The sequence below is a fragment of the Antedon bifida genome, chromosome 6 (assembly GCF_963402885.1).
Source record: "Antedon bifida chromosome 6, ecAntBifi1.1, whole genome shotgun sequence".
Classification (NCBI taxonomy): domain Eukaryota; kingdom Metazoa; phylum Echinodermata; class Crinoidea; order Comatulida; family Antedonidae; genus Antedon; species Antedon bifida.
The window spans coordinates 2,393,589-2,421,027 of record NC_136231.1 but is presented as its reverse complement, the minus strand read 5'-3'; the positions used below and the strand labels follow the sequence as shown (position 1 = coordinate 2,421,027).

Here is a 27,439-nt window from a genome sequence, read left to right as displayed (position 1 = left end):
TGCGGATAGAACGACGTTAACGTCCCAACGTGGAACTAAGACCTTAGACGGAGGTCGCTCTCTGAACATACCGCGTAACAAATGCGTGATTACTGCGGAAGTCGAAACCGTCGAGCCATCCTTAAATGGCGGAGTAATGGCCGCAATCGCGGACCGGTAGCCTGACACCGTGCGTACTTGTAAGCCTGATTCGTACAGGTAGTGCAAAAAAGCGCAGATCTGACCCAAGGATATCGCCTTAGGGTCTACGTTTTCTTGTCTGCACCAGCGAAAGAAGTGTCGTAGACGGCTGTTGTAGACGGTGAGAGTCGACTGTCTTCTAGATTTGGCCGCCAGGGCGGCTGGGCCGTCCGGAATGCCCGAGTTTCTGAGCTGATCCCTGACAATGGCCAAACAGTCAGGTTCAGGGATTGTAGGTTGATCGTCGAGAACCTCGCACGATTTTGCGTCAGTAGATCCGCGCGGACCGGAAGACGCAGCGGGTGATCGTAAAGAAGACTGGCCAGAAGCAGATACCACGCTTGACGAGGCCAGAACGGTGCGATCAACAGAACTCGGCATCGGAAGCGCTGAATGTGAGTCAGAACTATTGGTATGATCGATATTGGCGGGAACGCGTATGCCCATAAACCGTCCCACGACATGGACAGGGCATCCACCGCCCACGCACGTGCATCCCGGTATCGACTGCAGAACGTCGGGAGCTGCGTGTTCTCTGACGTCGCAAACAGATCTATGTGCGGCCGCCCGAAGTGGTCGAATATTTGGTTGGCTATGCTCGGCAACAGACGCCATTCGGTCGGGCGTAAGGCGAGTCGGGACAGCGTGTCCGCGACTACATTCTGGCTGCCCGGAATATGCGATGCAGTCAGCGTTATGCTGTGCGCGATGCACCAGTGTATGAGCGTCCATGTGTGGTAGCAGAGAGTCGGAGACTTCGTGCCTCCTTGTCGGTTGATGTACGCGACCACGGTTGTGTTGTCCGAGCAGACATGGACGTGTGAATTTGTTATGTTTGGAAGTAGCGCTTTCAACGTTCGGTCTACTGCCCAAAGTTCTAATAGATTGATGTGGGCTAACGCCTCCTCGGCATTCCAAACGCCGGAGACGTGACTGTGGTTGGAGCAACCGCCCCAACCCGCTTCGGACGCGTCCGTTTCTATTCGGATGTCCGGAATCGATCTCTGAATTGATTTGCCCACTAACAATCGGTCGTCCGTTAGCCACCATTGGAAGTGCGTTATAATGAACGCCGACATCGGGACCACCTTGTCTAGCGAGTCTGAACCTGGCCGGTAGAAGGCTAACAGATGAAGTTGCAGCGGCCGCATCCGTAGCCGACAAAACGGAACTAGATCTACAAAGCTGGCTAGGAAACCTAGCGTTCTCAGCCAGTCGTATGCTGTCGGAGCGGAAGCAGTAATCAGGCCTTGTATAGCAGCAAGGGCTTTGATTACCCGTTTCTGTGAGGGGCACACTCTGCCCGACACGAGATCTATCTGAGCTCCGAGATAAATGGGATGTTGAGTCGGCACCAGGCACGACTTCTCCCGGTTCACTAAGAACCCTACACGTTCCGTTACGAGAAGGACGAAATTGAGACTGCTCACCAGCCGGTCCTTGGACTGAGCCACGATTAACCAGTCGTCTAGATACATGAATATGCGAATGCCGTGCTTGTGAAAGAACGCACCGAGCGCTCGGACGATGCGTGTGAACACGCGCGGAGCCGTTGATAGGCCGAACGGCATCACGACGAACTGGTAGAGACAATTGTTGATTCGAAACCGTAACCAACGCTGGTCTTCTTTTGCGATCGGTACGTGAAAATACGCATCTTTTAAATCTATCGATGCGGCCCAGTCTCCTCGTCTTAGCCCTAACAGGATCGATGAGACTGTCTCCATCCGAAACCTGCGGGGCCGAATAAATCGTTTGTTCAGACGCTTTAGATTTAGAATTGGTCGCCAGTCTCCCGAGGACTTTTCGGTTAAGAATACGGTTGATTCGTGGCCCGAGCCCGCATGATGTTCTTCGACCCTTACTACGGCTCCTTTTTGGAGCAACGCGGCAATCCCGTCCATAAGCGCTCGTTGCTTTATTGGATCTTTGGGGATTGTGGTCGGACGAGGACCTCCACACACTGGAGGGCTCGTAAATTCTATGCGGTAGCCGTAGCTTAGTGTGGAGAGAATCCAGCTGTCTACCATCAGCTTCTCCCACTCTCGGACGAACCGTAGGAGGCGACCTCCCACTGGTCCGGCCCCCGACGGCACGGACCTCGCCTGCACGTCACCGGTACCTGCGGTCACCACGACGCGAACCGCGGTCCCGACGTGCTCCCCTACCCGGCTTACCGCCACGCGCGGGGCGGGAATTACGGGGACGCGACGGCCCAGGAGTCTGCCCAACCTCAGACTGATTATGGACCGACGGCGGCGGATGTGAGATAGCGCGCGATGGCACCACCGGCAGTGGGGCTGGAGGCTTTGGACGCGAGTGCGAACGACTCGCTAGGCGTTTCGGGAAACGCGATCTCGTCTCACGACGTGCCTCTCGCTCGCGGGCCCACTTGTCTTCTTTCTCGGCGAAATTCCCGAAGAAGAGATCCACAGCACCGAACGACTCGCTAGTTGTGAAGCGGCGGTAGTGCGCGGGCGTGATGTCCGTGGCCTGGAGGCAATTAACTCTCCGCGCGGCGGCTGAGGTCAATGCAATCGTCGCCTGTTGGTCCGCGACCAGGCCCGTAATCTGTTGAAGCAAGCAGATCACGTCCGCGTCAAGGTGCCGTGGATGGTCCGGATCCGCGAGGAACGACAGAAGGTAACCCGACATCGAGACTGTTCTTAACGTCTCGCGTGCGCCACGGTCGACCGCGATTAGCGCCTCCTCTGTCTTTGCGGCCGAAGGAGACAGAAATCTGCCGTTGGCGTCGAGACCTTGATCCTCGCGCGCACGTTCTTTCGCTGCATCCGGGATCGGTGGTGCCGATACGTAGCGTAGAAATTGGTCCTGCGGAAGCGGGAAGGCTGCTGCGAGGTCTTGCGGTGCAGCCCTACGGGTCTTAGGCTCCTTCGCTATAGCCTCTACCCTAGCGACAAGTTCGGGATCCAGCGGCGCAACTGGACAAGTCGTGACCCGCTTCAATGGAGCACGCACTCCAAAGGTAGAGTATCTCTTCGAAGCCGGCGCGGGCGTCGGAGCGTCATAAGCGTACTCTACACCAATGTACGAAAGTACAGCAGGAACCACACGATTTACTAGAGCCTGCAGTCCATCTCCGCCCTGTGCAGCCTCGGAGCGGTCTTCACTAGGCAGTGAAGTCATGGTCATGTCACTGTCGTACCCACCGGCATCCGGCGATGGGTCCGTCCTTTCTCGACCTTGAAAGTACTGCGGAGGCAGTACTGGCACAGGGGGATAATTAAGCGAGGATGCCGAGGGCACAGCCTCCCTCGGTAGAGCTCGCACCGCTGCTGCGATTGCCTCCAGTACGGCCGGGGACAAACCTTCGTCCTGCGTACTACTCTGCGGTGGAGGCGCAGCGGCCGTTGCAGGCGCGTCCGGCAAAACTTCCGGCGCTTCGGTCTCTTCTACTAGCGGGGCCGGGGGCTCCACCTGAACCTCCGCGGGTGCGGGGTCTACCACCCGCGCACGCCCCGACGGACGAGGCAACGTCCGAAACCGCGAAGCCGTCCAATGAACACAAATGTCGCACGGCGACTCCTGACTGCAGGTGCGGCAGTGAATGCACAGCAAGTGGCGGTCCCACTTGACTGTCGCACGCTGGCCCCTGCATTGCAAACACTCAGACTTAGGCATATCGGCGGACACAGTACGCAACCTAGCAAGATAAGGAACAATACAACCTTTGTTGTTGTCTCACGCAACAGTGCGTCCACGCCTCAGGTGAGGCAGGTGACAATGCAAATTCCTTTCCTTTGTGTTTGGTAGCGTGGCCGTTGAGCGGCCTAAAATCCAATAAAACTGGTATTTCCTTCTTTCAATCTTTCTTATTTCTCCCGAAATAAGGAAGACCCCGATTAGAAACGGATCCAAAACAAAAAACGATCTACAGTAACAAACTATCCAAAGCTGTACTGCAACCGGCGTTCCTATAAGGCGTTCTAAGTAAGTAGGCTAGTATAGCATGTACAATGTACAACAAGGCTAACACTTAGCGTATCCTTTTCTCACACGTCGTAACGTTCTCACGTTACGAAAGAAAATGATGACGGTGGTACGTTGGTACGTTCCCACATGAGGGCGTGGTTGCGGACTGGTCCATTATAATACAGGGGTGTTCTAAGAACTTTTCACTTTCGTATCTAAGCCCTCCCTCTGGAGAGCACGGGCTATTGTCGGTTTATACAGGTAAGCTAGGCACGATATAGACTGATGAGGATATCAACTAAAAGTGATTGATTACTGATTATGATGATGATTGATGATGATATCAACTAAAAGTGATTGATTACTGAATATGATGATGATTGATGACAATATCAACTAAAAGTGATTGATTACTGATTATGATGATTGATAACAATATCAACTAAAAGTGATTGATTACTGATTATGATGATTGATGACGATATCAACTAAAAGTGATTGATTAATGATTATGATGACTGATGACGATATCAACTAAAAGTGATGAAGATTAATAATATAAACTGAAGAATGTTGTTTTTGTTAATGATTGTGATAATGATGATGACTGTGATAATAATAATGATGATGATGATAACAATATCTACTGAAAGTGATGTTTAATAATTGTGATGATGATGTCTACTGAAAGTGAAATGTAATGATGATAATTACTGATAAACATGATGGTGACTGTTGCTGATGATATATTGTATTGATGTAAGTGATTATAATAATCTTATGAAATTCTGTTGATGAATGTTTGATATTGTTGCTTATGAATTATGATAAAATAATGATATATAATCTGTAATGATTGATTAACTTTGTAAAATCAATTCAGTGCATGATTTTAATGTAACTAAATACAGAGGCATTGAACATTAAAACATTATTACAGAATGATATGCAAGGTTGGGAAACTGGACTAACATGCAAAGAGTGCTATGGCGCAATATGGCTGACGCGAATACTAACTCTAGTTTGAATATACACAACCCCTCCCCCACCACCCCACTTAACCATCTTCAGCTAAACAATGTACCTGCCAAGTAACATACAAAAATAACATTTTTTGGAAACATAGCAAAATACAAGGCATTGCCCACATTATTAAAACAAAAATCATTAAATATAAGAGCAAATTCAATTTGATGTAGATAAATTACGATATCTTAATAAAAACTGAAATATCATATTTTCTTATCAATCATTTTGTAAAGAATTTTATCAAATAAATTGACAGCGACGAAGGAAACAAAATATAGAAAGAACATCTACAGATATTACGAATCAAGTCGATTACTTTACGCTACATCGTACCATCTTTCTGTTTTTTTAACACTTGTACGGCAACCTAGATATCCGAGTGAGATCATTTTCTTGTATATGAAGAAAAAACAGATTCCATTTTCAAAGTAGATGTGTTTAGATTACTGCCAAAGGCATAGCGGTACGGCAGAGGACACAATGAAAGCTATATTCATTATCAAGAATCTTGACACAAAATTATGTGCAGCAAATGTGTGTTTGAAATAGTGACATAAAACAATATTCTAGATTTAAGTATTTATTTAAAGTTTCTATAATTCATACAAACTTTATATGGAGGTTTCGCACCATTATGAATACGGTAACAGACATTTTGTTATATAGTGAAAACGTGACTCATAGAGGGTGCTCTATAGTATACCAAGGCAGTAAATTATAACTACTGGGCTACTAGGCTGGGCTAGCATGAATTGAATAAAGAGAACTTTGTTATTTTATAAAGTATCTCACTTAATAAACATAATATTATAAATGGCTAAAACTGTAGTACTAAAAACAGTAAGAACGTCTAAATTGCAAGGAATATAGTACAAGAAAAATAAAAAGTTATTTTGTTTTCATCGAGAATAAACGATAAAATATTCTACATTATAGAACCTAGATCGTTAAATTTTCAACTCATCCGCGGAAATACTATAAACAATGAAAGTCCTAGTTTAATAACAGTAAAATTACAAGCCATAAAATTTATATGTACATATAATGCAGATCATGAAATTAAATTCTATTCGATATCATAATTCGGTCAAATGGCTTCCTATTCTATACACATTTTCATTTCACTTTACATTAACTTAAATTTATTATGTAAACACACGGTTCGAAATTATTTGAAAATATTCTGATGATTTTTCTACTCAAAATGTGCATTAAAATTAAATTTCATATAAAATTCATCTTCATGTTCTTCCAACATAATTTATTAACTGCCACACACATGGTGCAAATAATTATATTGGTGAATTCTATGTTTCTGAGTGAAAACATTAATGGATAGCTTTCACTTTTCAACGACTTGAATCAGTTGTAGCGTATCACCCATTATAATTATATTAAAATTAATAAATATTATTCTTTTGGCACAGAAATAAAATTAATGGTATCACAGAATGTGTTGTTTGAAATCGTAGAACTAACTATTAAAAAAAATTCCATACACATCTAAAGCAGGTAACTAATGTCACTTACAGGATGGATAAGATACATACTTAATTTGAAATTTAATATCAAGTCCGACTTGAGGTTTAAGGGTGGAGTAGAAACAGCCATGAGTTGCTGGGTCAGGATTGAACCCTGGACCTTGAGATTGGATGGCAAGCACCCAGCTACACAACCAACAAGTATGAAGAAAGAGAAGAGCCGTAATCAAATTAAATTACTTTTGTAATTTGATAATAAGTTTTCTTTTTACTTTTTTATTGAAGGGTTTGTGTATCACAACAATTATATTAACATGGCCTTTCACATTGAATAATTCAATTACAATAAGCAATAGAAGGTAAATATAAAAGGGAAGAAAATTATCAAATGATTTAATAGAGGAGTAATATTCCTCTTCAAATTCCATGTCCTCAAAATGATGATGATTTGGTTTGACAAAAGCAGTTGTTTAATTCAAATTAACAAAAGATCCTCATATGAAGTTAAATAAAAACAAACAAAAGAGCTGGTTGATGAACACGAGTTGTCAAATATCATGGAAAACAATCAATAATTGAATGAAGGTTAAGAAGAAGGTGGAGGTGTGTGATTGGTTAATGATCAACCTGTTGATTGGCCAATCAGCTTCTTCCAACTGTCCTTATGGAACAAAAGCATTAAAAAGAGTAAAACTGGCTCTCAAAGACTGTAAAACAACCCAATTGACTTCGATTCACATTTATTAGGTTGAAATTCGAATAATATGAAAACAATACCTATTGATTTTATGAAAATGTTTTGCCATCAAATGCTTGTTTCTTATTCATTGCTGGTTCTTTTGTGAAATAAAAAAAAGGAAACAGCAATTTGAGTTTGTTGATGATTATCGATCCACTAGCAAATGTAATTACATGCACTAAAGAAAATTTGGGTACTTCGATATTAGACAAAAAAAATGGCAATAAAACTAAAAGTATGAAATAAGTTAAATAGTTGGTGTTTATATAACGTTATATACATGATATAATAAACCTAATATTTATAACTACCTATACAAAATAAAACATCTGAAAGAAATAAATTAGTAAGAATAATATAAATAAAATTATGATTGGATATTATATTGAAACCCATTTTCTAAAATACATTTTATTAAAAAAAATGAAAAACTACTTAGTCATAGTTAAATTCCATAATAACTGCTGTAAAGTTTGAATCACTAATTTAAGAGTATTAAAAAAATATTTTAATAGCAGAAACATTGAGGGGAAAAATAGTTCAAAAAGTAGTCTTAAAATTAATATGGTGATCACATGAACTAGAATTTCACATTGTTATACACTTAACACAATATCCTAAATCAATCTAACCCATCACCAGAACCAACAAAAAATAAGGCACAAAAAAGGGTTAAATATTAATATATTAATTCAAGGAAAATATCAATGTAAATATTATTTTTAATAATCCTATTATCACCATCAATAAGCCTGGGTTGAAACCGATAAAAACTTACTTGGTATTATTTCATATTCGTCATCTGGTCCTGAAAACAGACATGGTCACATATTAATTAATACAAAAAATTGTTGAGATGCTGTCAGATCAGGCCTATGCCTAGACCATCAGGCCCAACTGAACCGAATCCCTAAAATAATTAGGCAACACCTAAACATTCAACCTAAACACCTAAACATTCAACCTAAACACCTAAACATTCAACCCAAACACCTAAATAAACTGAATCAAACGTCTTTAAGTAATCTATACTCAAGAGTTGTGTGCAGGGCAGAGATAGATGCGGTGAGCCACGACTTCTAACATCTTTTTTCCTAGTTTTAGAAATACCCTTTTATAGCAAGGTTTACATCTTAAGACCCCAAACATAAGTTAATGCCTAACCAATCAGTAGAATCTATTACGACATATATATATATATATATTACATGTATTCAAAAAATGTATGCAAATTAATCTTGCTATTCTTTCGTTTAGTTTTATTGTGACTATACTTCTGTGACTGACTACTGGTAAAAATGTGGAGCTCAGGAATTGGATAAATGCCAAATATTAGGCAACGGTAAAGTGTGATGTTCCCAAATAGGGTAGTGATATGCCCAAATATGGTAGTGATATGACATCATCATGTCCATATACAGTATGGGCACATCACATTTTTTGTCACATAAAGTTTGATAGTTTAGACAGAGCTTAAGAATGCACAGTGCACAAATGTACTACACTACAAAATGTGTAACGTATTAATTGTATTCAATTTGAAATGCATACGAGACACATTTGTGTTTACAGTTTACAGTAATTTCCAAATTTATGGATGAATAAAGCGATGTCTATGTCTACAGTGTAAACAGCATGTTACTTTTCCCAGTATTTACTATATGCATGTGGTGCCAGACCTGTAGCCAGCATGAGGCAGACAAGGCGCTAGCCTCATCTGAAATTTTCAAGTTTCACCACCCACCCCAATTCCCCTGCACAGATCGTTTATATTGTATATAATTATATTTAAAGCATCTTAATCTCTTGCTACGGCCTTGCGTGCTATGTCAGTAGGACCAATATTCATGTATAGACCAGCAGACCACAATATTTGACAAACTTTGTCATAATTAAATCAATTTTTATGTTCCATTGTTATACATAAATTTCATCCACATAATAATTTAATTATTTTGTAAGATTAACGATTTTATTATATTTTAACGAGATATCAATAAAATGGACAATTGTTTGGGCGCGCCCATGAATATACGATTGATTTGTCCTATTTCACAGGCCTTCAAATTGACTCAATAAAAAAAATATTATTGCTTAATTTATGGATATGGAATCAATTTTTGTCTATAAACAACAGAGGGCTCACTTCAATGAAAGAACATATGAACGCAAACTTAAAAATTATTAAGCAATAAGTATTACCCACCCAAGTACTTTTCCTTTTAAAGATGTATTGTCCCCCAAAAACATGAAAAATTAAGATTAATTAAATCAGACTTTGAATAGGTTATTTTGTAGTTTTAATAAAGTTAATCACTTCAGTAGAAAAAAAATCCAAAAGAAATATTGAAATTTGACCATTTTTTTGCTTTAAATTAGTTTTTTTTAAGTACCGTAGTTCCTCGGGTATAATCCCACCTCGGGTATAATCCCACCCCCGACTTTACGATTACCTTCGCACGCAAGCATATCCCCGGGCAAAGTCCCAGTGTATAATTTAACATTAGGCCAGAGGTGGGCCTAGGCCTACTGTAGCTAGCTAGGCCGACGTCAATTTCTCACCAAAAAAATAGAGTAGTTTCTCTGAATTTGGCTGACCTAAAACTCATCAAACATTGTTAAGTTGAATACAACATTAAGGCTAGCATGCCCCGATCGTCACGTTCTGTACATCCTTTCGCCGTCGTGTACATTCTTTCTTTTTGTTTACTGTGCATGCTTGATTACCGTAAAAAAAACACCGCCCTCTATACCGACCGGCTTGTGCAGTAGAGTTTGTGTCACATGCAACAACATGCGATTTACACAGAGAGCTCGAGCGTGTGGGTGAACATGGAGAACTTGTATGATCGAGTTCATGTCGATTTAGGAAGTTAGGCCTAGATCACATTTTAGGGTATTTTTTAAGTAGAAATCTCGGGGAAAATCTATACGGTAGGCATAGCACAGGTAAGACCAATTAGGCCGCCTAGGCCTAGATGGCCTGGCCGTATAATTGCTAGGCCTACATACATCGGAATATAGCTTTTAGATAGCCTAAATCGTAGCTAGAAGAAATATCGTCATTTTCAGTTCATGCAGCGGGAAATCCCCGGGTATAGTCCCACCTCCCAAATTCGGGCAAATTTTACGTACAAGGGGGGTGGGATTATACCCGGGGAACTACGGTATATACATTTTTTTTCGATCCAATTTCTGGTCAAAGTGGATAACTATTATGTTGCATTAAAATGGCATATTCAACAGAAATGTTGTTAAGAATTATTTTTTCAGGGGGAAAATATATCTTTAAACCTTATATATACCTATATTTTCTTTATATGTATTAACTATTTTACCAGTAATTGTTGAAATAGTTTTAATACTATATATTTATATTGTAATGTGAAGTATGCCACCAATTAAAATATGTAGTTCTCAATACATTATTATGTGTATCATCATATCCATATAGTGAAGGATTACATTCCCAAGTAGGCCTACTTTTCTTTTAACTTAGTGTTCTCTGTATTTATAATTTTTCCAGTAATTGTTAGTTATAGTTTTAATATTATGTATATATTGTTATGTGAAGTAAGTCGTGGACCACTGTTTAAAAAGGTAGTTCCCTATAATAACTACATTTATATAAATCCATATAGTGGGCATAATTTACATTGCATAATAAAAGTATACCATTATTTACCATAGTGGGTTCTCATTGCATTATAGTAGTAGTATTTCAGTGTAATTTTGATTGTGATACGTGTACCATTGCTTAAAAAAATTTAGTCTCCAATAAAATTCTATGTACCGTACTATTAAAAATAGTTGGCCTTTTTTCAGTATACATTTCATTATGCCATTTAAGATCAAGAATTAATCTATTAAAAATGACTTTATTTATCATGATTTATGATGCACTGATACGTAATCATTATAAAGGCTGTCTCAACCCCAAGGCAACTGCTTTGACTTTTAGATGCTAGAGGGCAGTAGATATATTTAAGATATTAAATGGTGGGTAGCCAATTTATAACTAAAACAAGGCCAACATGTATAAATTTGCACTACACAGTTTAAGTTTAAGATGAGACATTCTATAAAGTCCTGCTTCATGATGGAAGAGCATAGAGTTCAAAATGCATACATCATCATCTCATTTATGTGTGTTTAGCCCTATGCATCCTCTCTCAGACAAACTGCTCTGCGGTCAGTTGCCATTCTACTGTTATTTCTGCGCTGGGAGTTACCAGTCTATTACTATAATACCACATCTTTCCCAATTCTAATTCTGAACCTGCTTCATGATGGAAGAGCTTAGAGTTTAAAATGCATACATCATCAACTCAATTTTTATGTCCATTTGTAACTATTTGCATCTTTTCTCAGTCAAACTGTTTGCTCTATGGTCAGTACCATTCTGCAGTTAGTCCTGCCCTGGGAGTTACCAGTCTATTACTGTAATACCACATCTTCCCTAATTCTAATTCTGAACCCGATTGATGCATTTTGCTTGTCAGGTATGAAATCTACAAATAGTATGCACACTTGACATGCTTTGACCTTTAGCCTTTATTGTGAACTTTTAAATATTATAATTCTTTTTATTATAACACTTTGCTACAGATTGCCAGTCAAAATACTATACTAGGAATTTGTTCATTCTTACATGACAACATATACACGTATCAAATAATACTCCATTAAGATTAATGAAATACATATAAAAGAAAATGTCACATGCTTCCAAGCCATATTGCTCATAAATAAAATAGTAAAATTTTAGAATAAAGAAAATAATCTGATACTTGTTTCAATGGGAATACAAATGTAGAACAATGAAAGAATTAAACTAAATAATTATTTAAGTATGTTGTAATCAGACATTTGTAAGAAAAACCGGCCTCTAAGCACTAAATGATAATGCTATATTTATTGTACATATGGAGGAGAACCATTATAAGCCAAGACATAGATGATATTATCTAATCCTGCTTAGCCTCCTTTTCTTAACTACACCAGAAGGCCCTCTTTGGGACATCCCTATTTAGGTGACACCATTTTAAGGGGATACCTAGCCTTGAAACGAATGAAGGGAAATACATGTGTTAACACTACAACCAAACCCTATTCAGGGGACACAAATATTCAGGTGACACCATTTTAATAGGACACCTAAATGTGAAACGAATGAGGGGAAATAAATGTGTTTATAACACTAGAGCCAAACCATATTTAGGTGACACCCCGATTCAGGTGACCCCCTATTGAGGGGACACTGTGAAATGAGGGAAAATGTATGTGTTAACTCTATAGCAAACCCTATTCAAGGGATACCCCCTATTAAGGGGACACGTTGTTGGGAACAGAAGGTGTTCCTTAATAGAGTTCTACTGATGATGAGGTACTACTTACTTGGTGGTGCTTGTGATGGTGCAGCTGTGTACCTTGAATCTGGCTGGCTATCCTCTTTTGTTGCCCCATTCAAGTCATTATTGTAAGAGTTCTTAGATGCCCTGAGTGGTTTACGTTCCATTCGAGGACGGTTTTCTGCTTCTGTTTTTCTAAAATATAATATAAAAATAATAATGTACTAATATAATATCTTTATCTTTTCAAAGTAATAAAGTACCAAGATTGAACTAATTGGATTTGAATATAGAGGACTTTAGTCACCTACAGTAAGTAAACCTAAAGATCTGTCTACACTATCAAACTAGTGTGACAAAAAGTGTGATGTGCCGAAATATGGTAGTGATATGATGTCACCATGTCCATATATGGGCACATCACATTTTTTTTGTCGCATAAAATGTGATAGTGTAGACAGGACTTAAGTAATGTACTTGATTAATCATTTGCTTAACATTAGACGTTGTTTCTGATGGTTGTCACTCTATTACCAATCAACTAACCTGTTACTTAATGAATCTTTAAGGTTGTCAAGTATCTCTATTGACTGTGTGTGGTACTCTAACAAGGCCTGGACAAATGCATCCAGTTGTGCGACTTGTTCAACCTGATGCCAAAAAGAAAAATCAAAATCAATGGTTTAATAAGTGGTTTTTACAAAAAAGTGATTATAGGAATTATTAAAAAGTCTTGTTGTATACAGGTTAATGTCTTCTGCTACTAACAAGCCATGTGACTGAGCAGGTATGGGAGGGTTCCCGCAAACCATAGCCACATAATTGGTACAGGTTGAAGAATCTACGTAACCAACAATTCTTCTCGGATAAGTACTTAAAACTGTCCATATTCAGTGAAAACATCTGGTTTGTGTGTACTTTAAAGAACCCGGTACATTTTTGGGAAGAGTATGGTCTTAACCCAGTGTACTGATCTATATCAATCCCTGTCGTGAACAGACAAATGAGCACTGTTTGGTGGCAACACTCAACACAAAGGGATCCTTGAAAGTTGTTGTATATGTTATATCTGATCCACCCCTCTTTGAATTAAATGGTTATCGTAAAAAGCGCAATATAAATACGAATTCAGGTTCTCATTATAATAGAGTACTGAGAGAACTTACATCATTTTCGATGACATGCCTCATTCCATCTTCAGCTAATCTGAGTGACTCTTCAAATTTCTCCTCAGCCGTTCGAACTTCTTCCTCTGGCAAATTCGATCCTAAAACCGAATAGAAAGAATTTAATCAACAACATTATATCTTTAACGGAGTTATTACTATAGTTAAAAACAATCAATATTAGTAGAGATTAATAAATGCTTTTAAAGCTTGTTTGCTACTAGGACGTAACACAAGGACGTAAGCCACACCACAAGGTGAATTGACCAATCACAAGCAACAGTTTGAATAATCACTTTTGATTGTTCAATTCGCTTGCGTTGCGGCTTACATGTGTGCATTGCATCCTAGTGGGAACCAAGCTTTAGGCAACACAATAAAGCAAAACATCTTTGAATTTGGTCAAAGTAATTATCTTATAGAGAAATAGTATTATAAAGGTATTCATATACAAGCATAAAATTAAGTACACAAATTATATTTAATCATAATTAAACTGTTTAAATCTTTTAAAACAACATGCACATAAGTTTTTAAAGAAAAGCAAACATAATCCGCATCCTTGTTAATGTTAGTAATCTACTTTCAAGCAGGCAAAAAAACTGTAACATACTAAGATGATTTTCAGTAAAGTAAAATTTGAAAACCTACAAAACTCATAAAAATATAGCCTACACAATTTAGACCCAACCTTCAGATACATTTATTAAATTTCCCACTAGCTTATCTAGAGTACATTATGACCACACCCTTTCACACAATATCTAGTTAGTGGATCTGTAGCTTGGTGGTTAACATGCTTGTCTAGGGTTCAATTCTGACCTAGAGTGCCAGAGTTGAATTGTTTTACTCCACTCATTAAGCCTCGCATAACAATCAGCAAATAGTAATATCATAAATATCATAGCAAATGATTTTGCTATTTTCTCAAAAGTCGGTATAATAAATTATTCTTGTGTTAGAAAATGAAAAGGAGAAACTTAACATCCCTTAGAGTCTCCAGGAAACTGGCCCTGGTACCTTTGACCCCTAACATAAATATGAGGGCTTTTGCAGCCACATCCATGACGCTATAAACTCTAATTGGGCTGCAAGATTATTTGTAACAACCGAGAACCACTGTATTTAGATATTCATCATCAAGTTTTTGGTTATAGGAACTGCATTGGCATGACTATACAGTATGATTATATAGTATTTGATTCAGCGCAAAACCTGAGAGTTCATAGTTTGTTTGTCTACAATACAAGGCTAGGAAATTAATTTAATAACATTTGGAAGTGTAAATATTTAAATAATACATAAACAAATAGATGGGATGCATTCAAAGCTGAACCAAACAATGTTCACAATTAATGTATTAAAACATATGCAGTGATGGTTAATTCGTGCTTCTAGAATCGTTAGACATTTAGACAGTGAGGCCTACCTTCAGCACTAATAGTACCCAACATACCAAACACTACCCCAATAATAACATGTTTTGGCAGTAAAGAAAAAAGAGGAGTTTAACATTTTAACAAGGAATATCCTATTGTAATCATGGTCTTTAATATAGTATTTAAATAAAATAATAAAAAAGAAATTAATTTAACTTTCAAATATGTTATCGCAATAAGTATTTTGTTATATCAAATTGCTAATACAAAATTCTTGTTATACTGTATTATTTTTATTATTATTATTGTCTTTACACAGTAATAGTAAAGTCCCTTGAAATTCCTATTCTGGACAATCAGTAATATATTAATGAAAGTTAGATAAAAACAGTAATTAATAAACAAATAATTAAATCATTTCCTTTTACATGTGACCATGCCAAGCACTTGATTAAAAACAAAACTTATAATTAGTATTGCTAGTCTGGCATGCTTTTAAAAAAAAAAACTAAAAAGAACCTAAAATCGTTTGTGCAAAAAACAAACCAAAAATTACCAGTGTTGCCAACTAAGACGAGAAATCAGTGTGAATTAGCAGTATGCAATGAAAAAAAAAACAAACAAAAAAACTCGCAAAAGAGAACAATTACTCTTCTAACTCTCTATCATTAAAACCAGTCAACTTTGGGCTGGCCCAAGTGCCTGGATATATTTCATGTAAAGTTTGGTTTCAGAATGCATTTATATCGTACAGTAGTTAAGACTTTGGAAAAATATTCTGATTTTCGGAGTTTCAGTGTAGGGAAGAACTTTAATATGACTTTTTTTAAACTTTAAAATGATCGCCATAAATGAATGAGATTTGGTGTTGATAAATATTTGATATTACTAAAATTAAGTTAATGAAATATAAGTACATTTTATAGACATTTGAAACTGATATAATGATAATAATATTTTAATAACCATAAATTAAATATGACATGCATCATTAACATATTCTAAAAGCTTTTTAGATTAAATTATTCCAAATAGGTAATTTTTTCAAAAGCAAAATGAAAGTAAAGATCACGTATCAGTTTCGGTATTGAACTTAGTGCTTTGAAAAGTAGTAATAATATTATTATTATTAGTCAGAAATGTCATACTGTTTTGGAATAGAATATTATTAATATAGTTACAACTAAAGGAACACTGTAAAGGGTCTTTCTCATCTGTTCCGGCACGGTTCCGGTCGGGCGAATTGAACATCAATGTTTCGTTTTCACGACGCTCCACGTGGCTATGCAGCAATCGAAAACGAAACATTGACCTTCGATTGGATTTTCCGGACTAGAACCGTGCCGGAACAGGTGTGAAAGACCCTTTAAGGTACACACTTGTGCCATTTTACATGGAAACGGAGTTCAATTCCTTATATGATTTTCCATTATTTAACAAAATGGTGCAGACTGCCAAATGTTTGTGAATGTAACTTATTCATTTATATTAGGAGAGTGTTTAAATTGTGTACATATTATCAAGTCTAAAAAACAAATATTGCTTTATAACATAAAAATAATAAAAACAAAATACATACAATTTTACATTAGAAAGAATTTTTTTTTAAACTGAACATAAACAAATTGTAAAAAACAATATAATTGTTTACATTAGACAGAATAACAATTTATATTTAATTATAGAAAAACATAAACAAATTGTTTTTAAACCACTTTTCTAAAAATGAAAGTAAAATTAAATTTAACTGGATAATTAACAATAGCAAGACAATTAAACAAATGGTAGGTATGACGATTTTGACAAAATGACATATTGAAACAGATTAATTACTTATGTAATTTTGATTTCTCAAAAAATACCATAGAAAAATGTTAAGAAAGTCAGTTTTTCGAGAGAGCTTTCGATTTGCCATGACCTTCAATAGGTATTGAGGGGGAAGGGGGGGGGGGGGGTTTGGGTCGGGGGGGGGGGGGGGACATGTGTGGACACGCTTCCTTACTTGATTCCTTAATAGGTCACCAGAGGTCATGGCAAAGCAAAAGCTCCCTCTATTTAAGACATTAGCTCTATATAGATTTTTAGAAGAAAATGGTGAATAAAAAGATAAATTACCTCCTGTGTGGTGTGGAACGAGATGAAGTGACACAGCAAAGAAGTTTAAAAAAAAAGAATGATATATACAAATGTTAGTGAGTGAAGATAAAATGAATTGCAAAGTGGTTATGGTAAAATGACCTTGGGTGAGAGAGGCAAACGTAAGTAAAGTGTCTTGCCTAAGGATACAAGCAACGCGACGAACGTTGGATTCAAACTCACAATCAGCAGTCTAATGTCCAACACACTGCGTCCAATGCCCTTACATGCATTGTTCACTCATGTTTTTCAAATGGCAAGTGTTTAGTTTATGGTCGACGTATGTCGCGAACGGCAATGTCAATTAGTTTTACAACTAATTTAAAACTAAGCCAGGACAGTTTAAAGCACCTTGATTGGTCCTATCGTTGATCAAGGGTTTCTGATACGTCTGAGGCAGATATTAGATGCAGGGTCTTCCATAAGATTGCTGATTTCTAATGCCTAACAAAACCCCAGATACAGCACCCGGTATTCCCAAATGGTCTTCCATCCAAGCTCTAACCAGGCCCAACAATGCTTAACTTCTGTGATCTGATTAGAACCGGTGTTTCAACGCTTATAATGTACTAAGGTATAAGACTGACAAATTCAAATCATGTTGACATAACATTTCAATGTAGTAGAGTGATTCATACATTAACAACATTTGTTTGTATTGTCTGAACCAACACAGGCTATGCAAGTAGTGGTTATAATGATCAAAGAATAACAATTGATTAGTGTAATCTGAACCATAGTGCAAAGAGCAGTTAAACAATGACAATCAATTGAGCACCTCCTAACCCAGAGAATAAAGTATTTAGTATGCGTATTCTTAAGCAAGTGCATGTATTAATGAATGATAATACTTATTTTATATCACCTCAAAACTCTGGAGTATGCACATACCAGAGTGCACACCATATAAAATGCCATTGTTTGACAGTTGACACCCCGGTGTGTGCAAACTCCCAAGTTTGGTTAGGTGATTCTTGCTAATAATTTCAACTTGGGAATTGTCGTGTGACAAAAGAGAACCGTTCTATTTTACTTCAGCCATAAGATGGCATTATTATATTACTGTATATCAATCGTAAGACTTAGTCATTTTAATTGAGATAGCAAGAGCAACATAACTTTAGCTAATACAGTAGGATCATGAAAACTGATATAGTATAATTAATATTCAGGTAAAGCAAATGGATGGAAAATGAGTTTTGGAAATGGTATCTCAATTAAATAAAGGACAATAAGCTGCATTTGTAATTTTATATAGTCATTTTTAATAAATATTTATGAATATCCATATATGGAACTTTCTGAGAATGTACATAAAGAGAATTTCAGTTGATGATAAAGTTAAAAAGATGTAGAATTTTCTGGAAAAGCAAACATCCAAACCTAATAAGGAGATAGAAGAAGATGACTTATATATGTTACCTTTAGCTTGTTTCTTCTTCTTAAAGTCAAAGTCCAGACGTCTCGAATCAACTTTCTTTCGGTGATACTATAAAATGTCAAAAATTCATGAATTATTACTTTCATTATTACAGTGTCTTCAAATCTTTCCTCAAAACACACCTTTTGAATTTTTAATTTTCTAAATTTTTCTGTCAATGTAAAGCGCATTGAGGCTTTCAGCATAATGCGCTATATCAAGTACTCACTACTCAGCATTAAGAGAGATCATCATTATCTACATTGTCATTTTGGGATAATCTTTACATAAATAAATAATTTTAAAATACACTTCTTTGCAATTCTTAAAAATATTTTACAAGCTGATTGTCTAAAGCTCTGTCTACACTACAAAACTAGTTTGAGAAAGTGTGATGTGCCCAAATATGGTAGTGATATGACATCATCATGTCTATATATGGGCATATCACATAAAGTTAGATAGTGTAGAGACTTTACAGGCAGAGGTGAATAATATAACAGTACTTTTATTCAAACAAATTATTAATTATAAATACAGAAGCAAAACTAATCGAATTGAAGTGTTTGCACAAAACCAAAACAAAGACACAGTTAAGAGGGACATAGAAAAAAACTATAATTATTATTAACAATTTAATTTATATAATAATTATAATATAATTTAATCTGTGTGTTATGTAATCTACAGGTTTACACAATGAGTCACCGAAAACAGAAGGAAATTTATTTATAATTGCCATCCTCTTCATATCCTAGATCAAGAACAAGGAAAGTCAATTTTGCGCTAGACATAACATCACAGTTCAGTCTATCGACCGTGAACTCTGTTTGGTCTTTGGGGAGATGTAGAGATGCTTTAATTAGGTCCGAGTCAGATGTTATTCTTATAGATGAATGAACAGATAGATATCACTATAGTCAGTAGAGCTGAATATTCTAGTTTTTTTTTTATTCTAATCTCATTTTCCAGTATATAGAATGGAACAATATAGATGATTTATTGCGGAAAACATAGTAATAAAAAATAATTTATTCTCAATGTCTTTTTCTTTACTGATAATTAATTATAATTAGAAGAAAATCACAAAAATCATCAGGGAAAGCTCAGTGGTTTAGAAGTATGAATGCCAGGCTAGTGATCTGGAGGTTTTAGGTTCGACTCTTACCTGCAAAAAATTTTGTGCAAATGTTCTTATTTTACCTTATATAGAGGGTGACCCTAAACAGCGTATGCTGACAATCAAGGGGCCCTCTTGAAGAGTGACAGTGGCTGTGTGTATACTAGTACACCGGGGTAACACCTTACTTGTCTCGAAAGATGTATAGGTTCTTTAAAGTGCACATGAGCCAGATGTGTACACTGGACCTACGGTTTATAGTCCTTATCCGAGAAGACTCGTTCTACCACCAGAACAATGGCGCGAGTGAGGCTCGAACCCTTGCCGATGTTAATATAGCAAGGTATTACGGTTCCACTGTCTTAACCGCTTGGCCACTCAACGCTTAAATGTATAACAATAAAGTAAAATTATATCAAAGTAGGGCAAACATTCAACAATCATGTTGTTAAATAATTACCAATAAATAACTAAATTATCAACAAATATGATGAAAAGATATGAAAAAGAAAAGAAACACACATTATCAGATTAAATAATAAACAAGTTTCATACATTAACTTCCTTAAGATCTTTGGTTTTGAGGTGGTTAAGAGGATCTATGAAGTTGGTTCGAACTTGCAAATCCAGATGATCTTTTACATCTCCAAGTTGTTTCATGGCTTCACCACAATCATTAAGAGCTTGACCTGAAAAATAAGTATGGAAGGCAATTATGGTCAAAAACTTTCTATGTGGATAGACAAACAGTATACATTCATAACCCTGGTTTATTAAAGTTTCTCCAGCATTCTACTGTTAATACATAATGATGTATCTGATGAAAATAGAATTGAATTGGAAGAAAATACTGACTCGCCAATTGTATGCTTTGTAAACCAAGTGAGGCCTAGGTTGTGGCATTGTATTGGGCATCAGAAAAATCCTGGAACTGTGACAGGATTTGAACAAAGGACTATGGAATTGGTAGACAAGCAACACCAAGCCACCATTTCACAGACACTGATATGATTTGTTTTTTTTACTTTAATATTTGGTGATATTAAAATGGCCTATTCAACAGCATAATTTCAGGACAATATTTGAAAGGTCTTACCGAATGAGGAATCTTCTCCTAGCTCTGTTCCACCCTTAATCATAGTTTCTCCCAAAGCAGTTTCAACCTGGGGGTAACGGCTACCCTTTGCTCTCATCTGAAGTTTGATTCTGGCAGCTGTTAAATATGTATCGAAAAAAAGTAAGAATAAACGAACACTAATCACATTAACATTAATCCTATTCCGAAATCTATGGGTCAGGATATTCAATTTTGGATGTCAACATTTGAATCTTGGTCATGGCATAAAATGTATAAATGTACATTGATATTAGAAAAACAGATAAATGATTTCATAGGTCTATAGGTTTTTTTTTATCAAATTTGATAAGACTGAAACTTCTATAACGTGAAGCCACTGTTCCTCTTTCAGTACTGGTTCTGTAGGTTCAATTTGTGTTTCTTTTAGATTCTTTAAAATCTATTTTATATTTGGTATATTTGGTATAAGACACTATGCATATTTGATCGGTCACTCACAAACACCTTGCAGTAATCTACTCCCAATGCTCACACATAAACAGTGAGGAGATTGAGGACCAGATTATAGGCTGCTCAAAACAACCCAGTCAAATACGCCTATTTTGAAAATATAGTGTTTTTTTTGCCATGAAGAAACAGTGTAAAAGCTGTTAATTGTCAAACCTGGATTAGGCTGAAGGAAATCAGATGTTTTTGCCATTAGATCATCGACGGCACTTTCAGTTTGTTCAATTTTCTATAAAAAAAACACATTTTTAATTGAAAATGTTACATCAAGTTCTCTTAATTCTGCTCATTTAAAAAAATAAATCAAAATGTTCATACGGGCAATTACTGTACAATAATTCCCATGTTAATTCTAACCGAAACAAGAGATTTCCTGCCCTTTGACCTTGTTTCTAGTGTATGTCTGTTTGGTATTATAATCACAGTATATCCTCTGGATCTTGGTGCTTGTTTTTATTATAAACATTTTATTATATTCTAGAATCCAAGGGGATTATTAGCTTGATACAGTATGTAAACATATTCCTTTATTAACAATAATAACATAACTAATATGTGAACATAATCTGCTTTCACTTCTAATGAATTTCTAATCATTTAGAGTACTTTATGCTCTTCCTCTTGTAGAAAACTGTTGATTTATTTTACTGTAAGTGTAATACATTTTCCCGTTCTTTTTCCTCCATACTGTTCTCATAAACAGAATGAAAAGAAATGATGACGGTGATATGTTGGCATGTTCCCCCATAGCAGAATGATCCATTGACAGGTAAGGGTGTTCCCCTGAAAATTAATTTTTTCATATTTGTCCTTCACTTTGTGGGGAAAGGGATATTGTCGGTTTATACAGGTAAACGGCACTCATAGACTACAGTACCAATCACCATATCTGGTTTTTATTTTATTTTTTACAACATGAACATTGGAAGGAAAAGATCAATTGTTATAATTAGCCAACTGCCACACCTTCATATAGGTTTACAGAGCTAAAGGAATTATCAAATAATGTTCAACAAACCTTCTCTAGTTCAATAAAATCTTCATCCATTTTAGTTTTTTCTGCTCCTCCAATCTTCTCACTCATATACTGAAAGAACAACAGACGGTAGGAAGAAAATCTGAGAATACTTTAAATGGTACAGTAGTGTATAAGGAGAAAACATAGAGTATTGCAAAGCAATCAAGAAGTACAGTACAGTAGTCTCGCCTGTGGTAGAGGTAGCAACAGCAATATTGGTTAAAAACTTTATTAATCAAAATAGTTTTATTACTGGTCTGTAAAAGTGGGTAATAGTATAGTATTAAGACTTCTCCTGAAGCCTTATACAACTTTCTTATGTAAAGATGAAATAAATAACCTTAACTAGCTTGCCTTATATTAATAATGATGTTTGCCCACTTGTTTATTTAAAAAAAATGTCCTTTTGTGGAAAAAAAAGTTTTATTTATATACTGTACTAATATTACTATTACTGTATCAGAAATAACCATACAAATATACATATTATCATAATACAATGAATGGATGGGTCTAAAAAAATGTAGGACATAATAAACAAGACAGAAGAACAATAGTTTACTGTAGTAATAGATATCAACTGAATATCCTCAGGGTTTATCATCAAACAATTATAGTCTGTCAAATGAGGAATGTAAATTTGCAATTTGTCTTGTTTTTGTTTTTCAATAAACACTGCATAACCTTATCATTTTTTACTCATCTTCTCCCATGTGATTTGACTAATTTAAATAGTTCCAAATTTACTCTATTTATGACAAAAAGCATTAAATTAATTCTTTTTCAAAGACGTTGAAAGAATAGTAAGTATCTGTATTGAAACTATAATATTGAAAAACTAGTTGTTTTAAATGAATTAGGCTTGTTCAGATGCCAAGCAATGTGTGCAGAATTCCAGAACATACTCCTTGTAAAAAAACAGTTAATAGTGTGCATTCATTTTTATTTTGGTAAATTATTTCATTGCTTATTTTAAAACATTTACAGTTATAACTAATAAAAACACTACATCTGTTGTTATTAATATATCAATAGAATGTTTGATTTTTTTCTCTTTTATCTTCATCTATAAATTGTATGTTTTATAGTGTTAATATGCAAGGCTTGTGTTTTTATGTGCAATTTAGTTTAATAAAATAAAAACAGTAGAAATTTTCATTTTGAATATATTCGTATTAAAAATCGCACTCTTAATACAGCAAATATGTACAGTAATCCTTGGTTTAGGACTGCAATTCAACCTGTTGACCTAGTGATGTGATAGGATATATTACAATAGAATATGAGAACAATCATATTGTACCAGATAATATCCTTCCTTTAAAGATAAAATTAGCATGTAAATGGGAACCATTCACCAGTGCAATAATCGAGAAAAATAAACACAAAGTGTGGAATGGATTTATGCCTCATAAGTACTAAAATAGTAATTACTGAACCTTTTACTTAAAGGTACTACAGTACAGTAGTACTAGTAGTTAGTAAAAACATCCCTAATATACAGTATTTATTAGAGAATATATTTAATTATTATTAGCCATAAGCTCTATCTTCCGGTCACAGATTAATAGTATTATAACTGTTTGCTTTCCACTCAGTGTTTAACCTACTGTACATGTACAGTACTGTAAACTATACAGGAAATAACCTGTATCCTAACATTGCTAAAATGCTAAATTAGACACAGGTATGGACGATGTACACAACAATAAACTTCATATCATGCAGCCGTCCTTATTTAGCATTTATTCATTTGTCCACAACAATAGGGATGGACCGCCACCGGGACACCGAGGTGACAACCAACTGTTCCGAAAGATGCACTGGGTAATTTAAAGAGCCATGTGTACTGTACACTGGAAATAGTTTTACAGTAAGTCCTTATCCGAGAATATCAGAAAAATGGTCAAGGAGAGCCTTGAACCAGTGCCAATTGACTCAACTTGACAGTATATCTAATCTTTACTACACCAATTAGCAAGGCCATTGACAAGGGGGTTTATAGGGGGTTTGTTTTCCATAAAAATGCAAAAACCTACAACTCTTGTAGGCTAGTTTAGGACTTTACCATATTATACTAGTATCTATACTGTAGTTTGAGAAAAGGGTACAGGAAAAAGGAGGATTTGTTTGGACCCTACAGCAGCAGCTGTATGCATAATACTGTAGATTATATAGTAAAGTATAGATATGTATTACACCATGTAATTCCTAAACAAGGAAGTTGGTAAAGTTGACATGTCTGTTTAGTTGGCAAAATGAGGCTTAATTGTGCTTGTTATTTGCTTCAACTTTACTTTGCCAAGCAAGCATACTTCAGAACTTTAACTAACCAAAACATTCAAATCAAAATAAATCAAATTTAACTAGATCCCTAGTGTAAGAAAAAAATTACATGGATGGTATACCACAAACTATACTTTAGGTTAGTAGACCTACTATATTTATCACCATACAATTACAAATTACTTAAATTCATAAGTAATAATCAAGATCTTATATGGACGGACATGATTACCACAAAGTGAAAATATTGGTTTAAAACATATGATTCTTATACTGTGATTATAAAGGCTTGCCAGTCTATTGTCAATGGACAACCATTAGGGAAGTTAAACGATCTATTCCTTCCTACTCAAACCACAAGCATCGAATGTTGCCATGAGTAATATTATGAAATTAGTACATCAAGGTTAGTAGTAACATATCAATTAGAAAGTATTGAAAGGTGTTCTATTATTACAGTATACAATACAAATTCCTATTTTGATTCAACACTTTAGAATACATGATATAAGGTGATGTAGCTAATAAAAGTGGTCCAAATAAAGTGGTGTGATGGCAAGAAAAGGGAACAATCTCTGGGTTGTCAAAGGCCGCTTTAAAAAAGTGGTCAGGTTGAAACTTTACCATCCGTACTGGTGATTATTATTGATATTTGGTATTTATTCAGTTATCTGCAAAGCTAATTTTTCTCTATAGGCAACCATCATCTCAAGTTTGTAAATATACAACAAACACGATGAAGAAGTGTGTACTGTATACTATACCAAATGCAGTGGCCAAAATATCACAAATAATGCCTCGACCTTTGCCTGGTCGATACTCTAATTAACCTGTTTGCAAATGAATGGAACTTAATCCTTAATTTAAAATCAATAAAAAGATTAGTTTTGCCTACAGTATGGTAACCAGTGCAATTAAACTACTTCACACTCACAGTTTTAGATTTTAATATATTTTACATCTGTATCATTGTGCATCTTCTTTTTTTTTTACGTAATGTTTTATTTATTAATACGTATAATACGTAATATAATATTATTTTACATCTGTATTATTGTGCATCAGTTATATTTTATTATATTCATTTAAAATGTGTCATTAGTATTAAATATTTTTTAATTTATTTTGCCCACAGTTGGTAACTTAACAGTTTATTATTTTGTTGCGCTTATGATATTTTATTTTAATAACATTAAATTAATATTCAGTCAGTTAGTCAGTATTCATAGGCCTATTAAGGATGTACAATATTTTTAAAAATCCACTAAAGTTAGTATAAACATTTTAAAAATATTTTTAGCAACTACTATATTTTCAACTGTTCATATATGACCTCTAAATACCAACTTAAATTTGAATGAATCATACATTTCATAATGACTTTCCAAGCGCACATATATTGATAAAACAGATGTATTATGCAACACGAAAGAAAATATTATTAATAATTATCATGCACACTACAGTATATAATAAATCACTACAATGTTTACTATGTATTCATATTATACCATTTGTAATTTTTTTCAAAAGTAATGTATTGAATAAAAATCTGAATATTCAACAAAATTAATTTCAACAACTTGTAATCATTTCATTACAGTTAGTAAAAATGTTAATCTTTTTCTTTACCTTCAATTTGTTATGGAAATACCATTACCAGGTCCAGGCAAACATGACCTACTTATGAGAGAGTTATCAAGGCTTATTTAATATTAAATATTATACTGTTATATGGCTATATTTACACAATTTACAGATCTGAAAAACAAATTGATTATGAACTTTTGTTTTGTTGTTTATCCAAGATTAGGCCTATATTCACATGTTTTTCAAAACTCTCTCTACCAATTATCCTTTATATTCATAACAAACTAATAAATCAGCTAACGTAGGGTCAGCCAGCAGTGGCAGCGGAAAAAGACTAGAGCTAGCACTAGCCTAGGCATAGAGTAGTAGTAGAGTAAGGCCTAGCTAGCTCTAGCTAGGGCTCCTACTGTAGTGTGCCTATAAAATGGTTTTAGCCTAGGCCTACTGTAGTTAGTAATACATCATAGTCTAGTAGGCCTAGGCCTAGCTAGCCCAGGCGGTTAGCCTCGCTAGCTAGTACTTAGGCCCTAGTAGGTACGGTAGGCAGTAGACGGTCTTACCTGATTCGCCTTGTTTATTTGTTTTTTTAATCCAGAGAAAGACATGATGGTTATTGTTTGTTTCTTTTACAACGATGATTAAATGTTACAGCATAAAAAAACTTTATTTCGACCTGAAAAAATAACATAAAAATCCGATTCGTACTGCAATGGAACTGTTGTGTTTAATTATTGAACGGTACCTCCTTCTTGCTCCTGCTGCGAGGTATATTCAGAGCGTCATTCTGACGATCGAGCATTCTCTACTTCTCTACGGAGCGCTATTTATGCCTTTATTTACTTCCGAAATAGAAATAGTACTTCGATAACCGGTCCAGTGGATCAAATTTGGCACCGGTGGAGCACAGTGATATAGAATAAAAATAAGTCACTAATTTAAATATATTTTCATATGTTAATACACTGTGCTCAAGTGGACCAAATTTGGCACCAGTGGAGCACAGTGATATAAAATAGAAATAAGTCA

At 35.8% G+C, this 27,439-nt stretch overlaps 1 protein-coding gene across 3 annotated transcripts in view; it reads right to left on the bottom strand.

Annotated features, from left to right (window-relative positions):
- LOC144844522 (endophilin-A2-like) overlaps positions 1-27,152 on the bottom strand; it is a 46,019-nt gene extending 18,867 nt beyond the window's left edge. The window contains exons 1-10 of one of the 3 annotated variants that reach the window (XM_078701465.1): positions 26,974-27,152; positions 22,538-22,606; positions 21,676-21,748; positions 21,031-21,147; positions 20,490-20,623; positions 18,817-18,883; positions 13,880-13,980; positions 13,260-13,363; positions 12,760-12,908; positions 8,141-8,170 (exon numbers count right to left, since the gene is read on the bottom strand). In XM_078701465.1, the coding sequence (XP_078557591.1) occupies positions 8,141-8,170; positions 12,760-12,908; positions 13,260-13,363; positions 13,880-13,980; positions 18,817-18,883; positions 20,490-20,623; positions 21,031-21,147; positions 21,676-21,748; positions 22,538-22,606; positions 26,974-27,018 (889 nt within the window). In that variant the 5' untranslated portion in view covers positions 27,019-27,152. Of the gene's footprint in view, positions 1-8,140; positions 8,171-12,759; positions 12,909-13,259; positions 13,364-13,879; positions 13,983-18,815; positions 18,884-20,489; positions 20,624-21,030; positions 21,148-21,675; positions 21,749-22,537; positions 22,607-26,973 lie in introns of all 3 variants that reach the window. The other 2 variants (XM_078701467.1, XM_078701466.1) reach the window with 2 other exon arrangements.
- Between the last annotated feature and the right edge of the window lie 287 nt (positions 27,153-27,439).